The 24,974-nt window shown below is 49.2% G+C and overlaps 1 protein-coding gene across 9 annotated transcripts in view; it reads left to right on the top strand.

Annotated features, from left to right (window-relative positions):
• Positions 1-14,567: 14,567 nt before the first annotated feature.
• The window catches only part of SEPTIN6 (septin 6), a 59,475-nt gene continuing 49,068 nt past the window's right edge, over positions 14,568-24,974 (top strand). For 5 of the 9 annotated variants that reach the window (XM_032329580.1, XM_032329579.1, XM_032329578.1 and 2 more), the window contains exons 1-2: positions 15,150-15,324; positions 20,614-20,765. In XM_032329580.1, the coding sequence (XP_032185471.1) occupies positions 15,165-15,324; positions 20,614-20,765 (312 nt within the window). In that variant the 5' untranslated portion in view covers positions 15,150-15,164. Of the gene's footprint in view, positions 14,859-15,149; positions 15,325-20,613; positions 20,766-20,957; positions 21,083-24,974 lie in introns of those variants that run through there. The other 4 variants (XM_032329582.1, XM_032329577.1, XM_032329584.1 and 1 more) reach the window with 4 other exon arrangements.

Below are 24,974 nucleotides of genomic sequence, written 5' to 3'. Positions count from 1 at the left end.
GAGGGAGTCTCTTCCCTTGGACTAGACACACAGAGCCAGTGATCTGTAAGCCAAAAACGCCAGAGCGGTAACAGCAGGACCAGAGCCAACTTCCAGGCCTGGGCCATGCTTGGCAGGCACCAAGCATGCTTGATTGGCCTGAATTTTCCGTAGCAACCTTTAAAGGGTGCAGAGGGCCCAGATGAATTTAATGATTCGGGGTAGGATGGTCAGGAGAGGCTGCTAGGTTTTGTTTTCTCCACTATTACCCTTTTAGTGAGCTGTAATTCACATACCACACAATTCTTTGGGCTTATATGTTTTGAGGAGTGCGAACAGTCCTTAATTTTCATAAACACACAAAATACAATTTATTTATTTATTTTTAAAGATTTTATTTATTTATTCGACAGAGAGAGAGATCACAAGTAGGCAGAGAGAGAGAGGAGGAAGCAGGCTCCCTGCTGAGCAGAGAGCCCGATGTGGGACTCGATCCCAGAACCCTGAGATCATGACCTGAGCCGAAGGCAGCGGCTTAACCCACTGAGCCACCCAGGCGCCCACAAAATACAATTTAAAAGACTTTTTTATGATTGCCTTGAGAGTACAGATATTAGGTCGCCATTTATGTGTGTATATCCTGCTTGTGGCTTAATGATCATACCCACTACTACGAGTGTGTGTCATCGTTTGGCTCAGTGAACTGGATCTGCCAGGAATTTTGCAGGTAAACATCATCCCACCCTCTCCAGTTGGATCGCCCATCTCTAGACAAGGTTGAGGTCTTCCTGATGCAGATGAAAAGTGCGCTCTCTTTCTTAAAACTACCCAAACTGAAGCCCTGGGCGGTCTGTCTCTGGAGTCAGCAAGAGACAGGCCCAGACTGAATAGCTCCCCCTCTCCCATTCATTTTGGTAAATATCAGTGTTCTATTCTCATTGAACCAGTGGAAATTGACCAGCGACCGACAATAGGCCTATAAGTGCACACTTTTGAGTGAATACAGTTGATTTAACTTTTTCTGGATGCTTCTGGGTTCCTGTCCCTATAGTCCCTATCCTTGAAGAGCCAATGGGCCATATTTCACTGTCATTATCCATTTCTGAGGCTTATATGTATCCGCATCTTTTATTAAGTGACCTCTGGTGGGAAAATGTGGATGCCCCAGCTTAAACAAACTTTACTGAAATTCTGGTTCTCTTGTCTAGATTTGTGATCAGAACTACATGGGAAGTCATTTAAAACCTGTAATATCTGATAAGGGACTTAGAGAGCTAGTATTTTATCTCTATTGTTTATTGAGGGCTAATCCATTTATTTTGGAAGCCAGTAGAGAGATGGTTGGCAGATTCTCTGTTCTGGAAGCTGAGAAGCTTAACCTCTGGTCTCACCTAAATGGAAGGTCACAGGACCTCTGGAGGTGGGCCATGAAGCTACTTACAATGAAGCCCAGATCTTCCTCAGGATGTAACTTTGGCTATTTGCCAGCCTGTCAAAAAGTGCTTGGCGGAGTCCCTGAGTTTCACAATATGAAGCATGGAATTAACCAGTCACCTCAATACTATTCCAGCTCAGGAAAGACCACATAGGTCCCCGTTGGGTGGGGCACACCATATGAAAGTGCACACTTAATTCTAGAACCTTCTTCCCCACCTCCCAGATAAACATCCTTGCTCATCTTCGGTTTTTGATTCCAGCTCGAGGTAATGGACTCATACCGTTGGAGTTCACTCCTGAGCCTTTTTTTTTTTTTTAGATTTTTATTTGTTTATTTGACAGACAGAGATCACAAGTAGGCAGAGAGGCAGGCAGAGAGAGAGGGGGAAGTAGGATCCCCAATGAGCAGAGAGCCTGATGCAGGACTTGATCCCAGGACCCTGAGACCATGACCTGAGCCAAAGGCAGAGGCTTTTTTTAAAATCTTTTAAATCTTTTTTTAAAGAAAGAGCCTCTATGTCTTTTTCTCCCCCACACCCACCTAGAGTGTAAGTTCCATAATAGCGCTCATTCCCTGCTGCACCCCTGGGGTCAGACCCAGTGCCCAGCACGGCCCCATCAACCTTTACTGAATAAACAAATAAGCGAACTCATTCCACTGGCTTACCCACTCCTTTAAACCCTGCCTGCGTCCTTGACTTGAACCCTTAGCTAGAGATCAACACTAGGAAATGTCTGATGTTAAGTAACATGACTTCCCCATGAGTTGGCTTGGTTGGGTTAGCTGCAAGTCAGTAGGCCCCCAGGTCACCGAACCCACTTTATAAAGTTATTTAATATTGACTAGTCGAGTACAGAAAATATGTGCTGAGGGCAATGATTACAGTTTTATATTAATTCTTTTTTTAAAGATTTTATTTATTTATTTGACAGAGAGAGATCACAAGTAGGCAGAGAGGCAGGCAGAGAGAGAGAGGAGGAAGCAGGCTCCCCGTGGAGCAGAGAGCCCGATGGGGGGCTCGATCCCAGGACCCTGGGATCATGACCCGAGCTGAAGGCAGAGGCTTTAACCCATTGATTAACCCAGGCGCCCCAATTTCCTCTTAGTTCTAATAGAAGCAAAATACCATGACAGATTCGCTTTTGAGATACCTCTTGACAGGTGATGATAGAATCATGTCACCAGCCTTCGGAAGGTCCCCGTGTCTATTTGTCATGGTAGGGGAGAATATCAGGCCAGGTGATCGAAATGCTGATTCATATGACTGGAGGAGAAATTTAAAAAGAAGAACGCGGGCTCTTGGCAAGTGCTTTCTGACCTACTACAATATTGGAAATAATTAGTAGAAAAGATGAGATCAGAGGACTGATCTGGCCACCAGGAGAACTCACAGGATGGCAGTACTAAGATCCATGGTCTGTCCTTTGCCTTTGCAACTTAAAACACTCCAGTCTCCGGATAAACAAAATGTGCTATATAGAGGCAATGGCATATTATTTAGTCTGAACAAGGAAGAAAATTCTTTTTTTTTTAAAGATTTTATTTATTGGGGCACCTGGGTGGCTCAGTGGGTTAAGCCTCTACCTTCGGCTCAGGTCATGATCTCAGGGTCCTGGGATTGAGCCCAGCAGGGAGCCTGCTTCCCCCCCACCCCGCCCCGCCTCTCTGCCTACTTGTGATCTCTGTCAAATAAATAAATACAAATTTTAAAAACAAAACAAAAAGATTCTATTTATTTATTTGACACAGAGAGAGAGACAGACAGCGAGGGAACACAAGCAGGGGGAGTGAAGAGGGAGAAGCAGGCTTCCTGCTGAGCAGGGAGCCTGATGTGGGGCTCCATCCAGGACCCTGGGATCATGACCTGAGCAGAAGGCAGAGGCTCAACTGACTGAGCCACCCAGGTGCCCTGAAAATTCTTTTTTGTTTTAAAAGATTTTATCTATTTGTCAGAGAGAGAGAGAGAGAGAGCGAGCACGAGCCGGGGGAGGGGCAGACAGAGGGAGAAGTAGGCTTCCCACCAAGCAAGAAGCCCTATAAGGGACTCGATCCCGGGACCCTGGAACCATGACCTGAGCTGAAGGCAGATGCTTAACCAATTGAGCCACCCAGGTGCCCCAAGGAAGGAAATTCTGACACGCTAACAACATGGACCAATCTTAAAGACATTGTGCTGAATGAAGTAAGTCAGTTACCATGATCGGTCCTAGAGTCATCACATTCTTAGAGACAGAAAGTAGAATGGTGATTGCCAAAGGCTGGGTAGCGAAATGAATGGGGAGTTATTATTTAATAGGTATAGAGTTTCAGTTTTGGAAAATGAAAAAAGTTTTGGAAATGGATGGTGGTGATGATTGCCTAACAATGTGAATGCACTTAGTGCTAATGAACTGTGTGCTTAAAAATTGGTTAAAATGTGGGTGCCTGGGTGGCTCAGTGGGTTAAGCCTCTGCCTTCGTCTCAGGTCATGGTCTCAGGGTCCTGGGATCGAGTCCCATGTTGGAGTCTCTGCTTGGCGGGGAGCCTGCTTCCTCCCACCTCTCTGCCTACTTGTGATCTCTCTCTGTCAAAAAAATAAATAAAATCTTCAAAAAAATTGGTTAAAATGTTAAATTTTATGTCTATTTTTCTATGACTAAAAACTAATAATAAAAAATCCAAAATTGAACAAAAGATAAAACACTCCAAACCAGGAAAATGAGCTCACCGCAGCCCAGTTCACTAATTAACCCAGTGATTAGCCCAGTTCATTAATTAAAGCAGAGTGCCAATTTACCAATTTACAAAGAAATCTAGAACACTAAGGGAAAAATCATAAAGGGAAATATTGATCGATTTTGACTGTATAAATATTTTTAATTTCTTTACACCAAAATCCATCATAAAATTAATGACAAAGGATTAATAGCCGTACTATATATATAAAGAGCTTGTACATATTAACAGAAAAATAAGTGTTTCAATATAAAAGTGGCAAAGGGCATGAGCAGGAAACTCATAAAAGAAAAAAATACAGTTGGGTGATAAGTGAACATTTCAATCCTTCTTTCTCTTGTTAGTGAAATGCTGAACCCTAATGGAGGGTTTGAGACCTCATATCGATCACTTGAAATCAGTCATGGGGAGAGTATTTCTACCATGGAAACAAGCAAGTACTACGTATCAGAGTTTGGTTTTCTTCCTTAGAGAACAGGTTGGTAAACATTTACCAGCAAATTACTATGCATATTCAGTCATTCTCTCTCACCTGGTTCCTTTCCAACTATGGTTAACGCTCTCAAGTCTTCACAGCCATCTTTAAAGAAGCTGGAACCCATCCTTTATCCTTCTCCAGCTACCGTACCATTTCTGTCTTCCTTTAATCAAACTTCTTCAAAGAATTGACTAGACTTGCTGAATCCATTTACTCATTTCCTAATTATTCTTCAACACACTTAAGCCATTTTTTGCCACCACCACTCCCTTGACAACAACTTTTGCTCAGCTCCGTGACATCTGCGAACCCTAAATTCTATGAAGAATTTTTTCTTACCTTTCTGACCTCTTGAAGGTATTCTTTTTTTAAAAAAAGATTTTATTTATTTATTTATTTGACAGAAAGAGAGAGAAAGGGAGAGAGATACAGTGAGAGAGGGAACACAAGAAGGGGGAGTGGGAGAGGGGGAAGCAGGCTTCCTGCTGAGCGGGAAGCCCGATGAGGGGCCCAATGCAGGGCCCGATCCTAGGACCCTGGGATCATGACTTGAGCCGAAGGCAGATGCTTAACGACTGAGCCACCAAGGTGCCCCTCTTGCCAGTATTCAACTCTGTTAACCATTACCTTCTTAAAACCTTCTTGTCTTTGGGCTTCCGTGTGATACATGATCCTGGTTTTCCTCTGATCTTTTTCACTCCCCTTTTTCAGTTCGCTTCTCAGATTTGTCTTTCCATTTCCCACATCTAAATCTCTGGTGTTTTCCAGAGATTAGTCTTGAGTCCTCTTCTCTTTTCTATTCTCTCCTTAGGTGATGTCATCCATTCCTGTGACTTCATTTTATTTTGTAAGATTTATTTATTATTTTAGATAGAGAGAGAACACGCACATAAGTGGGGGGAGAGGCAGAGGGAGAGAGAGAAGGGAGGCAGACTCCCCGCTGAGTGGGTTGCCTAACTTGGGGCTTGATTCTCAGGATCTTGAGATCATGACCTGAGCCAAAACCAAGAGTCGTATGCTTAACCGACTGAGCTACCCAAGTGCCCCCATTCCCGACTTTTATGCAAATGACTTCTAGGTCTGTATCTCCAGCCGGGCCTCTTCTCTGAGTTCCAATTGCCTGCTTGACAATGTCACCCTTTCAGTGTCTCAAAAGCATCTCAGACTCAATATATTCCGAACCGGAGCCAAAGACTTTCTCTCTTTCCCTCAAACCAGAGTCTCTTAGTGTTCCCCATCTCAATAAATTGCACCATGATATAAGCCAGAAACTTAGGAGCCATCATCTCTGTCTTCCTCATTTTCCACATCACAAGTCTGGGTTGTCGTTGGCTTCCAGATATTTCCCAGGTAAGTTCTCTTCTCTCCATGTCCATTTCCACTGCCCTCGTACAAGCCTCCATGATCTTTCCGGTGGACAATCTCCTCACTGGTCTTCCTGCCTCCATTTTCTTCCCTTAGATATGCTCTCCACAGTTAAGAGTCCTTTTCTTTTTTTCTTTCCTTTTCAGATTTATTTATTTATTCATTTTAGTGAAAGAGAGAGGGCACGGGCGTGAGTGCACGGGGGAGGGGCAGAGGAAGAGGGAGAGGGAAACTCAAGCAGACTCCCCACTGAGTGCACAACCTGATGGGGGGCTTGATCTCATGACCCTGAGATCATGACCTGAGCTGAAACCAAGAGCCCCACACTTAACCCGCTGAACCACCCAGCCCCCGCCCTAGCCCCCACCCCACACCCCGCCAAGGGAACTTTTCAAAACAGGAGTCTGATCATGTCACACTCCTGCCTTAAACCTCTCAATGGCTTCCCATTTTTTAGGATTTAAAAAAAAAAAAAAAACTTGCACTGCCCTAGGGCCCTGAATTATCTGGCTCGATGCCCATGTCTCCAGCTTCATCTCATATCACTCCAGTCCCTCTGTACTCTAGGCACACCAGCTTTGTTTGGGTTTCTAGAACAGAGACTTCACACATCCTCTTCCCTTTGCCCGGAATGCTATTTCCCCTCCTGTCTTCCCTGCACCTTGCTGATTCCTATCTATCTAATCTGTCATCTCAATTCTAATGTCAGTTCCCTCCATGGAGCCTCCTATACGGACATGCTAGAATAAATCCAGTCCGCATCTCCCCGGCCCCACCCTGCCATTATAGACTCTCAGGGTACACTAAACATCTTCTTTATTGCTCTTATTACAGTTTTATTTTTGCATTTATGTGTGTGATTATTTGATTATTGTCCGTTCTCCCCACAGACCAGAAACTCCACGAAGGCAAGGACTAAGTCTTTTTTTGCTCATCATTGATCTACAGCACCTAGGGGAAGAACTGGCACACAGTAGGTACATAATTAATATCGGCAGGACTAATGAATCAGTGATTCTTGTGTATAGGAAACTCACAAAACCGGGCCAGCTAGCATTTCTTCTTTTATTAAGACTTCCAGGAAGCTAAGAATCATATTTAAAGCTTAATCACAGTAATCATATCAGCCCTCTATAAATAACACATGTGAATCATCTCTTGTAACCTTGGTGTTCTATTCTTAGTTTATTAACCTGTAACATCGGTTTTGGCATAAGATGCTGTGTGTACATGTGCCTGTGTGTGCAACATGCATGAGAACATATATACGGATAAAAAATAAATCAGTCCCTAAATGCAAGGTGTTGAGAAATTGATAAAAAAAAAACCTCTTGGTTTTTTTTTAAGATTTATTTATTTATTTTAGAGAAAGAGAGAGAGAGTGCATGCACAGGGGTGGAGGGAGAAAGAGAGAGAGAAAAAATCCTCAAGCCGACTCCCCACTGAGTGCAGAGCCCCACATGGGGCTGGATCCCGGGACCACTAGATCATGACCTGAGCTAAAATCGAGAGTCAGATGCTTAACCACCTGAGCCACCCAGTTGCACTCCTCGCCCCCCCTTTTTTTAAAGATTTTATTTATTTATTTGACAGACAGAGACCACAAGTAGGCAGAGAGGCAGGCAGAGAGATAGGAGGAAGCAGGCTCCCTGCTGAGCAGAGAGCCCGATGTGGGGTTTGATCCCAGGACCCTGGGATCATGACCTGATCCAAAAGCAGAGGCTTTAACCCACTGAGCCACCCAGGTGCCCCCTCACCCCTTTTTTTAAGACCTCATCTTAACCAGTGGTGATGGTGAAGCTGGTGTTTTATCCATGTGTCATTTCCATCTTTTTTTCAGTTCTTTTTTTTTTTTTTCAAACTCTATCCCCAACATGGGGCTCCAAGATCAACAGTCGCATGCTCCACCAAATGAGCCCTCCAGGCACAGACCCCCCACACCGTCTCATATTGCAGACCTTTCATGGTATGCGTGGTTCATCTGTGGACTATAAGGGCAGTGGGTAGAGACCTTGTTTCTCTAGATTCTGTACCACGTCTAGGGACTGTCGAGTGATATCATTCAAACCACAGAACTCACTGTCTTTTTAAAAAAATTTTTTTATTTATTTGTCAGAGAGAGAGAAAGCACAAGCAGGGGGAGCAGCAGGCAGAGGGAGAAGCAGGCTCCTGGCTGAGCTCCTGGCTCGATCCCAAGATCCTGGGATCATGTCCTGAGCCGAAGGCAGATGCTTAACCAACTGAGCCACCCAGGCATCCCTAAAAAAAAAAAAAAAAAAAAATTAAGATTTTATTTATTTGACAGAGAGAGAGAGATCACAAGTAGACAGAGCAGCAAGCAGGGTGGGGGAAACAGGCTCCCTGCTGAGCAGAGAGCCCCATGTGGGGCTCCATCCCTGGACCTTGAGATCATTGCCTGAGCCAAAAGCACAGGCTTTCACCCACTGAGCCACCTAGGCGCCCCCCAAAAATCTTTTTAGAAGGTTTTATATTTTTAAGTAGTCTCCACACCTGATGTGGTACTTGAACTCACAATGCCGAGACCAAGAGTTGTGCGCTTGGCCAACAGAGCCAGCCAGGCACCCCTTGTCTTTTTGAACCGTTTTTTATTCTGTGAAATGTAACACACTTCAGAAGAGTTCCTAAAGCATATATAGCAAAAATCAGTATTTAGAAAGCAAATACTCCCGTGACCACCAGCAGGGTAAGAAATAAAGCCCTGGTATTTATGTCTATGGTGCATGTTAGAGACTGCCTTATGGCACATTTGGTACTTACTACCAGACTTTTCGCGCACACAAGGCGAATCACCTTGATGAGACATTTCCCTGAGAACAGAAATCATGTTATATTTCTTTATCCCTCCCACAGTGCCTAGTGTGGTGAGTGCCCTAGGTATGGTAGGTGGGCAATGCATTTTACAGGATTCTGCATCTTAGATGAACTCTGTGACTCCAAGAAGACCACCGAGGGCTAATTTTGGCAAACAAGAATTGTTGGAGGGAACACAAAATTGTATCGTTTGTCTAAATCTGTGAGTCCAGATCAGGGTAGAAGGATAACTAGTTTATCACGATGTGGGCCATCAGCTCAGCCTTCTCTTGAGTTCTGGCTCTTGCCCAATGTAGAGAGCCAGCCTAGAACTATTGGGGCAGCCTCCCAACCGGCCTTTGGGTCTCTCGTCTATGCCCTTGTTCAATCAGTTCTTCAGGTGGTGATTCAAGTGACCTGTGTGGACACAAATGTCATCGTGTCATGCCACTGCTCAATGACCATTCAGTTCTCCAGCAATGCCCCTGGGAGGCTTGTTACAAACCTGCTCCCCCTCCCACCACCCCTGCAGAGTCTGAGTCAGCAGGTCCAAGGTGGGGTCTAGGCCGCTGCCTCCATAAGAAGCACTGTGGGGGAGGGGTGCCTGGGGGGGCCTCAGTAGATTATGTGTTTGCCTTTGTTGCAGGTCATGGTCCCAGAGTCCTGGGATCGAGCCCTGCCATAACCGGCATCCTGCTTGGCGGGGAGTCTGCTTTTTTCCCTCTCCCTCTGCCGCTCTCTCGCTCAGTCTCTCTCTCTCTCAAGTAAATACATAAAATCTTAAAAAAAAAAAGAAATAAAACACTTTTCAAAAGAATACTTCTGCTAGCAGAAAATATGTCCACATTATGTGTGTGCAATATGAAATCATAGCCACAGACACAGATGTCCATGAAAAAAATAAACTGTTGAATTAAGCACGATCAATACTGGGATTGTCTGTTTAATATTCATTTGCTTCTTGTTCATTCATTTTGTTGCTCGCTAGCAGATAAGCAGGAGCATCTGTCAAAGATTTAGGGGAAATTTATGGTTAAAAAAAGTTAAAATAGAGAAATTTCTACCCATTATCTGATTTTTTTTCCCACTCTGAGAATCCATCCATTTGCGGCGGGCATGTTTCCAGACTGAACAGGCCTTGTCCCTGGAGAGCACAACTTGAGAACCCTTACTCTGGAATGGGAAGTCTAAACTCTTTGGCATGACCAATGCGATGCTTCCAGATCTGACCCCATCTTATCTTCCAGATTCATTGATAGCCACAGCACCCCTCACCTCCCCGGGGCCGAGACTTGGAATTTGCTAAATGGTTGCTGTCTTGTGATTTTACAAATACCATTCTTCTACTGCCTACCCCTCCCTCAACCCCTGCCCCCTCGATGATCAGATGACCTACTACTCATTCTTCAAGACTCTACCCAATGACTGTCCTTTCAGGTGACTTTCTCCATCTCTCTGGGTCTCTGTCTCCCCAAGGTCTTGCTCCGGACTGATGACGCCACTGCTTGTTTGTGGAGCTATCTGCCAACTGGTCTGGGAGATCCCTCTGGTCGGTGGCAGGAGGGATTCTCGTCACCCACGTTTCCTTGAGGTCTCTGGCTGATATGCAGCAGGGACTTGGGGCATATTTGTGGATTAAGTGAGTACATTTGCAAAGGGAGTGAAGTTTATTTTTAGAATCTTCTAGCTCCCTACAGGGGCACCATCTGTACCCTTTTTTGGCACCCCTTCCCCAACCCAACGGACTCTGTAACTTTATGCTGTCCATGTAGAAATCCACCAGGATCTGCCATCGTTCCTGGAGCCCAGGCTCCAAGCTTTTCCCTCAGTATCCTACCATACCTTACCAGTCCTGTGTCGCATCCCTCCGTGGGCTAGATTTCAGATGAACCGGTGGTTCTCACACTTCAGAGTTAAGTTCAAACCCCCGGGGTTGCTGGGTCCCAGCCCTCTAGGGTCTGATTCAGTAGGTCTTGGGTGGGGGCTGGGAACTTGCATTTCTACTAACGTCCTAGGGGATGCTGCTAGACAAAGACCACATTTTCGAGAACCACTGGGATACATCAGTGCAAAACCAGGGGCGGCGGTGAATAAAGCACAAAGGAATCCTTACTTCGCCTTGACTCCGCCCCTTCACTGAGTTTCTGATTCTGTTAGCACATCTGGATTTGTTTCATCCCAGATCATTTTCCCCTCTGCTTTGCTTTGTCCTCCTCTTCCAACTTCCTGATCTTTTCAGACTGTTCTGTAGCCCAATGCTACTATCCCTCCCTTCCTCCTTCCATAACGCCACCATTTCAGGACAAAAGCTTTCCTGAGCTCTTAGCTCCATTTCATCGCCCTCTTTTCCCTCCCCACTCAGTTTTAGCCACTCCCCTACCCCAGCAGGGACTGACCTTTCTAAAGCTTGGCTCTGATTAGGATCCACTCCCAAGTAGCACGGTAGCCATTTCCCCTCCCTGGCAGTCTGGTTCCACAAACAACATTAGCATGCTAATGACAGTCACCTGCTGGCCCTGGGAAACCGCTGAGCGCGCCAGGGCTCAAGGACAGTGGAAACACTGAAAACAGCACGTTTAAATGCTTCCGTTCATTCATTCACTCAACAAACATGGATTGAGCACCCGCCAGACACCGCGCTGGGGCCGAGGGATCCTCCCAGAACACATGGATCATGGTCATGGGTTCACAGCAGCGCCCCAGGGCCCACCACGCCTCTTCATGAAGCGGATCTTTTGCAGCACTCATCAAGGGGGACAGATGTTCAAGGAAGAAACTGATTCCTTGTGAGCCCTCTTGCCTCAGCCTTCCTGCTGTCGCTGTACCTGGGCAGGTAACCCGGGACCAAAGATTGGGAGACACCAACCCAGGGAGGGTCCGGGAGGGTCTTTGTTGAAATAAACGCTGTAATCCAAGCCTCTCAGTGATCTGCCCCCTGTATTGAGTGAGGCCGGGGTATGTAAAGCCCAGAACACAGTGAGCTGAAACCTCTCTGCACATACACATACCCACTCGGACGCACACAACACTGGCACTCACACTTTTACACACATACGAACACACTGAAAATACACTCTGACATACACATCAACACAGACACAGACACTGAAACAGACACACACCGGCAGACACACACCAACGAACACAAAAGGAGTAAATACAAGCCAATGTACACACACACTGACATGCTGAAACACACAGACGCGTAGCTGACACACACACTGACACATACAAATGCACACCTAGTCCCACGTCAATACCACCGGATGCCCAGGACCTAGCAAGGGCTTGAAGAAGCAGACCTCAGAGAGGGACCAAAGGGTTCCAGGAGACTTGAATTACACACTTGGTTCCAGTCTGGAAGTCCAGATTTTTGGAGGAGGGGGCCTTCCAGGTTCTGAGAGTCCCTAGGGACAGGCAGGTGGAGTGGATCACTTCTGCAGGGCACCAAGGATTCTGAACTAAGATACCTCCTGGAAGGGCAGAAATGTACCGAGCTTTGGGCAGCACCGGGTGCTAAGGTGGGGGATGGAGCAGGGGGTGTGTGTGGGGGAGAGTTGGTAGGGGGAAGTTAGGGCACTGGGGGGTGGGCAGTACCCCAGGGAGCAGGCAGGATTCCTGGAAAGCCCAGCTGCATCCGGCCCTCCTCCTGGCTCCCCTGGCCCCCCCCCCCCATGCTCTGGGTATCGTTCTCTCCTCTGGCTTCTAGATGCACCCCTCTGGTGCCGCCACCACCCAAGTCCCACTTCCTGATCATTTAGTGACCTTGGGCCCTTCTCTGTCCACCACAGCCATGCCTTTGCCAGGGAGGACCTGTCTCCCTCACAGACACCCAGCCGGGAGGCGGGCCGTCACCTCTGACTCCCCGCCCCCATCCGGTCTGGGCACAGCCTTACAGCGGTTCCTCAAATACAGCGCTGGTCCCGCCTGTTACCACCCCAATCCAGGGCCAGGCGCCTCCCCCAGGCCCTGCCCCAGCATCCTGGTGGGCCTTGGAGACTACAGCTGCCCCTGTTCCTTGCCATCACCATATGCCCGAGGGCCCACACGGTCTCCCCGCCCCCCCCCCCCCGTGCTGGTCCCTGGTTGTGCCAGGCTCCTCTCTTTTGGCCTCTCCTGGGTCTCTAGCGCAATGACCGGCACACAGAGGGCACCCTCAATGGGGCACCCTCAATACTTGGCTCTTCATGGCTGTGCTACCCCCTCCTTGTGTCTCTTTCTTCTGGACCCGCCCCCTTCCCCCACCTCCCATTCCAATCCTCCGCCCCCTTGCTCAGGAAACGCTGAATTGGAAGCTTCCTGAGTGCCAGACCCCGAACTAGGCACTGGGGGTGCATTTTGTGGAGTCCCTGTTCTCAAGGGGCACACGCACCTAGAGGGCTCCCTGACGCGGTGTGAAAAGCTCTGTCCCCCAGGTGGAATCAAGTGCCAGGAAAGCACCTCACGTGGCCGCCCCATTTCTCTGCCTTCCTTCCTTCTCCCCAGGCCCGGGCTTCTGCATCGGCTCCCTTCTTCTCTCTCCCCGGTTCCTGTTTTTCTCCTTTTCCTCCCTCTTGCCTCCCCCTCAGCCGCTCCTGACTTTGGGCCGCTGTGGGACCACCTCCTCTATCCTATCCCGGCCACGTCGCTGTCCGGCTTTTGCTCATGGGTCTGCCTCCCCCTGAGGTCCCGGGTCCCACTTGGGGGTCTGGGCGCCTCTCCGAGACCAGGGCACCAGCCTTGCGGAGGAGTGGAGCGCAGTGTCCGCCAGCTAGGGCTTCGGGCACGCCAAGTCGGCTAAGGTTCTCGAGTCCTAGGGAGCCAGCAAGGGGCCACTCCCCAGGAGGGGTCGGGGGCGTCAGGGCTGGAGAGGGGTAGAGGTGCCGAGGGCGAGGGAGAGGGCCCGCGGCGGCGGCTGGCCAGGAGGAAAAGGAAAGCGGGCTGGCACAGCCTCTGCCTTCGGACGCTCTCTCGGCGCACCGCCGGCCGCCTTCTCCCGGTCTGAGCGAAGGTGAAGGGGAAATCCGGGCGGGACAGAGCCACCGGAGGCCGCTCCCGGTCACTCCCACATCCCGCTCGACAGAGCTGGGGGTCTTCATCCCCAAGCTCCTCCTCTGAGACTCCCTGGAGACCCAGGCGCTAGAAGGGGGTCGTGGTCTGAACCCCCGCTCACACGCTGAGCTTCTAGGGCTTGGTGGGGAGAGGAGTGAGGGGTCTGTCCGTATGAAGGACCCAGGAGTGGTGAGCTCGGCTCCACGAATTTACAGCCTACAGCATCCGAGGCTTGGAAACCCCAGGGCAGAAGGGGACCTCGAGTCTGCGGGCCTCGGACTCCGCACGTCACAGCTCAGTTGCGGGGCCGCAGTGCAGATCCCCTCAACTGCCCCCTCTATCTAAGCTCCACTGTGGAGCGGCAGGTGCCGCAGCTGCCCCCTCCCGGGCCATGGGGGGCGGTGGGAGGAGGTGTAGAGGAGCCTCGCGTCTCCAGCCGCTGGCGCTCCCATCGGAGCACCCTGAGATCTCCGTGGAGAGGAAGAGGGGGTACAGGGGGCTGGGAGGAGGGGGAGGAGGACTGCAGAGCTCAGCCGCCAAGCTGTGCGCGGGAGGGGGAGGGGCGGGGGCTCCCTTCCAGCCTCCGGGGTCTGGGGACTCTGGGATGTAAGGCGAGAGCAGGGGGGTGTGACAATTCAGCAGAGGTCGGGACGTACCACGGAGCCAGTGGCGGGGGGGGCAGAGGACGTGGTCACCGAGGGGAGCCCCCGCCCCCCTTCGCAAAGGCCTACAGCTGAGGTTGCAGGGAGAACTGGAACTGGGTTCGCTGTAGGGGGAAGCGGGGCGTGAAATCCGCCCCCTCCCCATACCCCACTTCCGAGGGGGTGGGCGATAGAGGGGAGGTCGGGGTTGGAGCGGCGGCGCGGGGGCCCCTCCCTCGCACCTCCCCCCACCGGACTTGGTCGCGCCCGAAGTGTAACACTTTCTCTTTGTCGGAGAAGCTCCGCTGTTTCTTGTGCTCTAGCTCTGGTGGCGGCGGCACCCGTGGCAGCCCTGGCGGACGCAGGAGCGATGGCAGCGACCGATATAGCTCGCCAGGTGGTGAGTGACCGGCTGGGGTGCCGGCGCCAGGGGCCGGGGGACTGAGAAGGGTGGAGGAGACCTGGCCGCCGCCACGGCCGCGGCGAGGGCAGCGGGCAGCATCCAGAAGTCGAGGCGCGGCGGGACTTCTGCTCCCGGGGTCCGCGGCTCACTCCCCCAGCCTGTCCCCGCGGGTGGCGGACGGATGAGGGGGCCTGGCGGAGGCTGCGGGCCGGCCGCTGAACTTGCATTGCCCTAGGGCTGCAGTGAGCGCCGCCGCCTCCCTCGCTGCAGCTGCCGCCGCGCCACTGGGGCGTTGCCGAATGAATGGCCGAACCAGCCGCGCAGCCCTCGAGGTCCCAGGCTCCCTGGTCTCGCTTCCTCCGGCCGTCGGGCCGCCCCCCTGCGCCCAGCAACCCCCTCCCCGGGACCCAGGCCTCCTGCGGAAGAGGGGCGCGGGGCTGGGGTGAGCCCGGGGCAGGAGGCGGTGAGTGGTGGTGGTGGTGGGGGGCGGGGAGGTGACTGGCTGGGGTAGGGTTTCTCCATATGCATTACATATGTGACTGCGTCTCTGTGTGTGTGTGTATCACCGTAAGCGTCCGAGTGCACGCGCGCGCACTCGTGCCTGCTGGGCGGGCGGCGGCGCCGGGGCTGTCTGTGACCCTAGATGAGTCCGCCTGTTTCTCTGTGGGCGCTCACCTCCGTGGCATGTGTCCCTGTGTCCCAACCCCTCTCTGCTTGTGCCGGGTGCCTCTGGGTCCCGTGTGTGCGTGCGTGCGTGTGTGCGTGTGCGTGTGTGTGCAGCTCGCTGGTCTGGAGGGGGTGGCTGCGTGTTTTGGCATGTTTCTGGATACCTTGACCGGCGGTTTGCCAGCCCCTGGGGGTCTGCCTCCGGTGCGTGTTGCGCGTAACTGGGCTTGTATGCCAAAACCTGTGCAGCTCGCTTCTTTCTATGGGGACGCAGGAGAATAAGTGTGAGGCTTGCAAAAGCGGTGCCGTCTCATTTTGTTGGCAACAGACTCTGGAAAAACAAAAAACAAACAAACAAAACCTTCTGTTAAAGAACTGAAGTTTTCCAGCCTGGGATGTTCAGAGAAACCATAACTGAAGTGACCAGAGGCTCCATATTTGTTTGGGTTTTTTTTTAGACCAGAAGTTTGGTTGTAAAGGGAGGGGGTGATTCCATTTGGGGGAACAGTCTAACCTTTCTCTTCCTCCGTGGTATCGGAGGTCTTCAGAAGCCCGCAGTTACCCTCACTCACTCTATGGTGAGGTAGAGTGAAGTAGGGGTAGGTGAACCCCACAACACCATATACTACTGGATGAAGATCTCCGAGCCCCCCCCCCACACACACAAAAGTTTTTAAACCTTGTGGCTTACTTATTTAGGGAAATAGTCTATGCACTGTAATTCCAAAGCAAAAACAAACAAACAAAAAACCAAAAAAACCAAAAACAAAAAAAGCCCAAACCTCTAGGTATTTGTTGTGATTGAAATTGATTCGTTTTTGTTTTCAAAATCTGAATCCAGAATCTGGTTTTATTTTCTCTACAGGATATATATGAATTTTTTCCACCCTCTTGTCTCTGTCTGGAAGGGCAGGATGATTTCTTCTGAACTTACCCAAACCCTGCAGACCCCAGAACCAGATCTTTACATTGTCATGATGCAGGAGGACCAGGAGTAGGTAGACAAGGCTCTGTGATCATGGAATTTGATAGAATTCTCTTCTCTCTGAGATTGGCACTGTCATATTTATTGCTGTAGCATTTTGAAGGTTCCCAGAGTGCTTTTCTGCTCCCTGTTACCTGCATTTTAGAGGTGGCATGGCTTAAGTAGAGGGATTAAGTCTCCTGGATTACACTTGCCCTGTCTTTAGTGACCAAAAAGGACACTAATGATTTTTCTTGTCAGTTAATTAATTTGCATCGACCTGTCCTTGCTCCCTCACCAGTCCCCCTTGCCTGGATTAGGATTGCAGGGCAGATGTCGTAATGGGGAACATTCCAGAAGGTTGTGTTTCACCTCAGGCAGATTGAGGCAACCCAGAGGTCCCCTTTGTTTGGCAGATGGGGGGGGGGTGGATGGGGGTGATTTAGGGCCTTTTGGTTTGCTTTGTGTGGTTCCAGTTTGCTCTGGCTGGCCTTGCCTATACTGTATGATGAAGAAGATAATTGTAAGCCAGATTCCGAAGCTGAAAGAGCAGCCCAAGCACTTGAGACCTTGTTATCAGGATAAATGGGTTTCTGGGAAGACTGACGTCACTCTCCCTGCCCCCCCCCCCCAGTCTGTAAAGCTCTTGTTTATGTGTCATTTGTCTCTCTGCTCTCCTTTGTGTCTGCAAGAAGTTGTAATTCACCAGGACAAGATGGAATTAACTCAGGAGACCTTGGGTGTCTGGTTGCTGCTTGTTTCTTCCAAGGACCACGTATCCAGGGTTCGGGAAGAGAAGACTGGAGAATCAACTTAAGTGTGCCTAGCGTAGGAGTTCTTTTGAATGAGCTCTGAGACATGGTGCCATCCAAGCAGCACTCTTGCTGTGTGCGTGACAGGGGAGGTGTTCTTTCCAGAATCAGTTGAAGGTCACCATGGCTAGTTAGGTAACATCATTAGTGACTTAAAACAGGCCATGGAGTTGTTGGATAGGACCCTTCTCTGGGCATGCATGCTGCTTGGAAGTTCAGCTCTTGAGTACGCAGTCCAATCCTGTCCCATCTGAACAAACACCACGAAGATTCTGCATGCCAAAACCGTTTCTCCATTGTGTCCACTCGTTGACTTTTCACCGATAAGTGTCCAGCACTGTGGCTAGCCCTGGTGAACTCGACCAGAAAAAAAAAAAAAAAGTAGCAGACATAATTCCTGGCTTTTATTTTTTTTTAATTTAAAAAAAATTTTTTTTTAAATTTATTTATTTGACAGAGATCACAAGTAGGCAGAGAGACAGGAGGAGGCAGGCTCCCCGCTGAGCAGAGAGCCTGATTGGGGGAGGGGGCTGAATCCCAGGACTCTGGGATCACGACCTGAGCCGAAGGCAGACGCTTTAACCCACTGAGCCACTCAGGCACCCTAAATTTAAAAAATTGTTTTTTAAATTTTATTTATTTATTTATTTGAGAGGCAAGAGAGACAGAGATAGCGAGAGAGCATGAGTGGGGAGGAGAAGGGGAAGCAGACTTCCTGCTGAGCAGGGAGCCGGATCTGGGATGATCCCAGGACCTTGGAATCATGACTGGAGCCAAAAGCAGACATTTAATGGACTGAGCCATCCAGGCGCCCAGCTTTTAAGCTTATGGTCTATAGTTGGAGAGACAGACTGTGGACACTGTGAAATAATTAGAGAACTTTAGAAGATTCTTGGACTGTCCCCACTCCCAGCCCCTACCTGTGAGGTGACTTGGGCTGCTATTAATATATACTCTTTAAGGGTACATGACTCGTCCAAGGTCACGTAGAAAGCCACAGCCCAGCAGGCCTCAGGGGCTGCATCTTCTGGCTTTTTCATTGAGCTGTTTCTTTCAGTGTTGCATTTTTAGGTCCAGACTGTTAAGTGCTGGCCTGTAAAAGGAACAGCTCATTGAGTCTGGCTTGAACCAGTCCCACAAGGTGGACAGTGATGCTGTCCCCCGGTGGCAGCCGGGGAATGGTCTTTCTCCCTAATGAAAGATTTTGCAGGGACTAACTCTGCCCTACCCGGGGAAGTGCCTACAGGCTGGCAGATGCCTGCCTCTACATTCCGGTCTTGCTACCAAATGGCATTTACCCTCCATTCCCCCTGGAAGCTCCCTGCCTCACTAAAAGGAATAGTCTACTCCAAGCGGGGAGAGCAAAACCCCAGTATGTACCCATACCTCCACTGAGGACACAGCACAGAGGGAAATTTACATGGCTGGGGTGCCTGGGTGGCTCAGGAAGTTGAGCAGCCATCTCCTCTTATCAGCTCAGATCATGATCATCTCAGGGTCATGGGATCAAGTGCGGCATGGGGGAGGGCTCCGTGCTCAGCTGGGCATCTGCTTGAGATTCTCTCTCTGCCTCTGCCCTCCCCCATCCTGCTCTCACACTCCTGCACTCTCTCTCTCTCTCTCAAATAAATAAGTAAATCTTTAAACATAAAAAGAAAATTCACATGGCCTCCAATATTAAAATTCATTGAATCTAAACCAAGGTGATCTAAACCATTGCTGATCATGGTACTATTTTCTGACTTTTCTGTGTTTGAGACTTTTCCAAAGAAAAAGCTGGGGGGATGGGGCAAGCGGGTGGCTCAGCCCCTGCCTTAGGGTCAGGTCAAGACAAGCTGGGTGGGAGTTGGGCTCGCTGCTTAGCAGGGAGCCTGCTTCCCTCCCCCTCTCTCTGCCTGCCTCTAGGCCTACTTGTAATCTCTGTCAAATAAATAAATAAAATATTTTTTAAAAAGAAAAAAAAGCTGGGGAGGGCAGGAAATGACAATGTTCCGTCCCACCAAAGGTATACGGTCCCTTCCCTCAGGGAGTTTACTATCTAGTAGTGGAGGCAGACTTAAATAACTATATAATTATCATTGTGATCAGTACTACACAGCCGAGCTGTGGCCTGCTGTAAGAATTCATTACCAGTCGGACCCAATCCCGCCTCCAGTGTGGGCAGTGGGTGACTAGAAAGGCCTCCTGAGGGCTTTGGCTAAGAAAGGGGGTGGGTGTGAAGATGGGTGAGCTCTCACTCTGCTCCTGGCCTGGGAGCATTTCATTTGTTCATTCATGAACAAATTTGTTCATTCACAGGACCGTGCCCTCTGAGAGCGCCCCCCACCACCATGACAGGCAAGAATCATACCCGTTTCCTTTCATTTCCTAAATCCTGGAAATGTTGAGTGTTAGCAGTGTTCTTATTACAAAACTGCATTACAGCTGAGCGGTTTGTCTGTATGGTATAATGAGATTTTGATCTGCAGTCATGTGCATAGCATTTACCTTGCGGAGCCCGTGCTGTAAATTTTCCGTTAATTGCGGGCTTTGTTACCCAGCACGGCCCCTCCCTTTGTGCGCTGTAAGGGAACACACCCGTTGCAGGAGCCTGAGCAAAACTAATTAGGAAGATAAGTCCTCTGGAAAAAGGTATTCCAAAACCAAACAGGATTGATTTCTAGACTTGCCTGGGTTTCTGGATTATCAGAGCCATGGTTTTATATTAGCGCGAACAACTGAGAAGGGCTTGTAAGTGGTGTGTACTCTTTGGACCACATTCAAGAAAGAGAAGGAGAAGAGAAAGGAAAGAGAATACCATGGATAAGTGGAACAGGTTTCTTTCAACGGTCTCCAAATGCTGTCATCTATATTTCCCAGACGAGTCTTTGTGTTTTCTTCTTTTATGGGTACAGGGTTAGTGGCTGAAACAGTGAGACCCACACCGGATGACACAGATCCGTTCAAAACAACCAAACCTGCCCTTTTCGCGAAGTTTCTAAGAAATAAAAATCCTGCCAGACCCTAACTTTCCCCTCTCTTCACTGCATTCCTCCCCACCCCAGTGCACCCGTAGGGGGGAGGGTGTAGCTCAGAGAAGATTATCCTTGGATGCCTCTATCCGTGATGGTGAAAAGATTCTCCGCTTCAATCCCAGATAGCTCAGTCATGGGTTACGTGTGGGTTTTCTTTTTTCTTTCTTCCCATATTGCTTTAAATAAAAATCTTGGAGCCACCAGCCGTGTAATGATGGATTATTTTAAGTAACAACTGGGGGGGGGGAGGAGCCGAATAAATTAGAAACACAGACCCTTCCTCCTCGGTTTGGCAGGAGGAGGCTTCTGCTGCTGGGATTTGAAACCGTGGGTTTCTCCGCCGCCTACAAGAGGAAGGAGGCCACATATGTGCTCAAGGAGGGTGAGAATTATGCCGCATGCTCCTTGCTGGCCCTGGACTTGGGTCATCTGTTCCACTCACTTAAAGGTGACTGGGAAAAAGATTTGCAGGCCTTTTCCGGGGTGGGGAGGTGGGAGACAGGATCAGGGCTCAGGTTTCTCCTGGCAGGGCACCCTGGAACCCGCTAAAGAAGGCCCTGGGGTAACAGCCACAGATCTCTGCTTTCTGACCCTGATGAGGTGTGAGGCGGTGCCGAGTTTCCTTTCCCAGCGGAGGCCCCGGCTCTGAGCACCGGCGAGGAGGCAGGAACTGGGTTTTCTTAGATCCACTTTAAATGAGACCAGATGGAGGCAGAGGCAAATTCAGGCTCCCTAGAGGACAGCTGGGCATTCATCCAGAGGCCTGTGAGTAAACCTTTTTTTTTTTTTTTTTTTTAAAGCAGATTAGAGATAACAGTGGCCAGAACACCTCGAAAACTCTGTTTAAAGAGCCCAGCCCGGAGGGAATCTGGCTTTATGTGGGAAAGGTGACCTGCTACCAGCAGGAGTGGCCCCTGGCCTGAGATGGAACTGGCTTTTACCTAGAATCTGGCTAGTTGGGTTAGGTCGCCCTGGGGCTCAGGCTTAGTTAGGCCCAAATCAGACTGCCTCAGTTGCCCTCCATGGGCCAGACCCACCTCGGTGAGCACACTGGGGTCCAGGTCGTGATCTGTGACTCTTGTCCTTAAGCCACAAGCCCGATGCCCCCAGAACTTTAGCAGCTTGAAAGAAAATACCTACCAACTTGGAGTCAAGCTTTCCCACCCTAAAGCGGCCCTGCGCTCACCAGGGCCGGGAGCCCTGCACCCCTCCGCTCTCTGCCCCAAACCCCTCCGTGACTTGGGCCAAGTCACTTCCTCTCTCTCAGACAGTTTCCCCTTTTGCGAAATGAGCGGGTTGGCGTAGGTGAGCCTTCAGGTCCGCGACCAGCTCTGACGCTGTATGGTCCTCTGTTTCCTTGTTCTCCAGCTTAATTTCTCTTAGGCTCTAGCCTGCTTCTATATCCGTCCGAGGTGGACGACTTGAACTCCACCTCTTCCCTGCTTTGACTCCCGAGCGAGCAGGGTGGGGAGAGAGTTGAGGGAAAGGCAAGTCTGTGCTTTGAGCTCAGCAGGATCTCTGTAAGCGGAACAGAAACAGTGGTTCAGATGGTCTGCCCATAGGTGTAGTGAGCTATTGTCTTCCTATAAAGGTACATGACGGCTGAATTTCTGTCTATTTGAATCCCATTTTAAATGCACTAGGAGAGCTGGCCATTTAATGGAATCCTGCTGCGAATCCTTTTATAGAATGAAAAGCCACTCAGGAACTGATCTGGTGTATTAAAATCCAGAGTTTCTTCTATTGGATTTGCCAAAAATGGGCCTTCTCCCTGCATGGTAAAGATGGTTTCCTTTGTGCTTCCCCAGGGTCCCTGAAGCTGCTTCCCCACTGAAAGGCCCAGGTGGGCAAGATTTCTCTTTCCTTGGAAAGGGCCCCCCCTTCCAAACGTCTCTCTCCCAATTCAGGGCATTGCTACTCTTGTCAGTTTCCTCTTAGCCTGGCTTAATCGGCAGGAGGGAAATCCTGACATTTGCCGTGGGAGACACACTGGAGGGTTTTTTTTTTTTTTTTAATAATCTCTGGGAACTTATCAGTGTTTTTGTGGTTCTTAGGGCCAATAATACAGTGGCGTCCACTTCCCCGACTGGAGGCCGTGGAGAGGGCTCTCAGCCACCTGATTGCTGCAGCAAGCAGTTTTTCTGGATGTTTGTGGATATGTGATTTGACTTCTTGTTCCCATGAATCCTTAGAATAATAAGTTATACCGTATAATAAGTTATATATATATAATGTTATAGTAAGGACAATAATAGGGCTTTGTTCTCATATGGGGAAAATAAATGTTTACATACAATAAAACTGCCCCAAAGTGGACTACTTAACTGGATTTTCTGATTATCTGTATGTAAAGCACCTTTCTCGTAGCTGTGGTTGAAGATTTTGCTAAAATATCTGAGGCTACTTCTCTTGTCTTGGAAAGCATCGTCGTAAAATCTTTAAGAAAACATGACATTTTTCTACTCTGATTATAAACATAAAATCTGCCCCCCAAAAAGGTAAAAGATGCCTATTGTTGGAAATTTGGAAGACACAGAAAAGCAACAGTGTCCACATTCCCTCTACCCGAAAGTATCTTTTTTTTTAGATTTTATTTATTTATTTGACACAGAGAGCTGAGATACAATGAGAGAGGGAACAGAAGCAGGGGGCGTGGGAGAGGGAGAAGCAGGCTTCCCGCTGAGCAGAGAGTCCAATGCTGGGCTTGATCCCAGGACCCCAGATCATGACCTGAGCCAAAGGCAGATGCTTAACCAACTGAGCCACCCAGGCGCCCCCAAAAGTAACTGTTGTCACCGTTTTGGTATAATGTTGACTTTGAACAACACAGGGGTTGGGGGTGCTAACCCCCTGCAGTGAAGAATCAAGAATCCACGTATAACTTTCATCTCCCCCAAAACTTAACTACTCAGAAGCCTACTGCTGACTGGAAGCTGTACCCGTAACAGGAATAGCAGGACAAGCACATCTTTTGTATGTTATCTGTATGACACACTGTATTCTTACAGGAAAGTAAGCTAGAGAAAGTAAAATGTTATTAAGAAAACCATAAGGGGGGCACCTGGGGGACTCAGTTGGTTAAGTGTCCAACTCTTGATTTCGGCTCAGGTCGTGAGGTTGTGAGATCAAGTCCCACATCAGCTCCGCCCTCATACTGAGACCTTGCTCAGCTCGGAGTCCGCTTGAGATTTTCTCTCTCTCTCCCCCTGCCTCCCCTCCCCGGCTCTCTCTAATAAATAAATAAAATCTTAAAAAAAAAGAAAAGCATAAGGAAGGGAAAACACATTTGTAGTCCTTTCTTGTATTTATGGGGAATAAATGCATGCATACGTGGACCCAGGCAATTCAAACTGCGTTGTTCAAGAGTCAACTGTATATTCTTCCGAACTTTAAAAAGTACATTCAGGTGGAGTGCCTGGGTGGCTCAGTCATTAAGGTTCTGCCTTCAGCTCATGTCCTGATCCCAGAATCCTGGGCTGAAGCCCCGCATAGGGCTCCCTTCTTGGCCGGGAGCCTGCTTCTCCTTCTGCCACTCCCCCTGCTTGTGTTCCCTCTCTCGCTGTGTCTCTCTGTCAAATAAATAAAAATTTAAAAAATATATATATATGCTTTCCCCCATGATTGGAATGATCCTGTATATATAGGGTTTTGTTTTGTTTTGTTATTTGCCTATTGGGTGATCATTTTCCCATGTCACTGAATATTCTTAGAAAATGTCTTTGTCACCTGCTTAATATTCCATTGTGCATCATTGAACTATTGTTTGATTTTGATCATCCTGAGGGTTGCAGGATCTATCAAAGATCCGTATTTAATGGGACCAGGAGGGAGAAAAACCATAAGAGACTCTTAATCTCAGGAAACAAACTGAGGGCTGCTGGGGTTGGGGGAGGGAGAGGGTGTCGGGGTGATGGACACTGGGGAGGGTATGTGCTATGAAATGTGTAAGCCTGATGAGTCACAGACCTGTACTCCTGGGGCTAATAATACTTTATATGTTAATAAAAATAATTAAAGAAAAGATCGGTATTTAGGGGCATCTGGGGGGCGCAGTCCCTTAAGCTTTGGCTCTTGATTTGGACTCAGGTCATGATCTCGGGGTGGTGAGATCGAGCCCCGAGTGGGGTTCTATGCTGGGTGTGGAACTTGCTTAAGATTTTCTCTCTCCCTCTGCCCCTTACCCAAAGATTGGCATTCAGGGCTGGGACGGAGATGGAGAAAGGAAAGGTGTGAGAGATCAGGCCCACCAGTAAGTGACATGTGAGACTGTTGGAGCGAATCCTACTTACAGTGTATCTACAAGGTGCAGAGGCCAGAGGAGAAAGTTTAGGGAAAGGCGCGATGAGTTCCAACCTTTATGTTTTGGCCTCATGCTTCTGTACTTCTTTATTGATTTAAGTCATCTCTGCCTCCCACATGGGGCTTGAACCCACGACCCCGAGAGCAAGAGTCCCATGCTCTACCCACTGAGCCAGCCAGGTGCCTTGTTTTGGTTTCCTTCTTCAACATATCAGCTACTAACTCAGCTCCCCCAACTCGAGGCGGAGGCGGGGAAACTCCACTGATACAGATGGATCCTCAGTTCCCAGAGGCCTCCTGGACCTCTTGCTTCCTATCCCGCCAAGGCTGGAAGAGGGATGGGGTGGGGGAGGGGGAC

This window comes from Mustela erminea, chromosome X (genome assembly GCF_009829155.1).
Source record: "Mustela erminea isolate mMusErm1 chromosome X, mMusErm1.Pri, whole genome shotgun sequence".
In the NCBI taxonomy this organism is placed as follows: Eukaryota; Metazoa; Chordata; class Mammalia; order Carnivora; family Mustelidae; genus Mustela; species Mustela erminea.
Note: the sequence above shows the minus strand (reverse complement) of the source record. Positions and strands in the feature narration are given on the sequence as shown.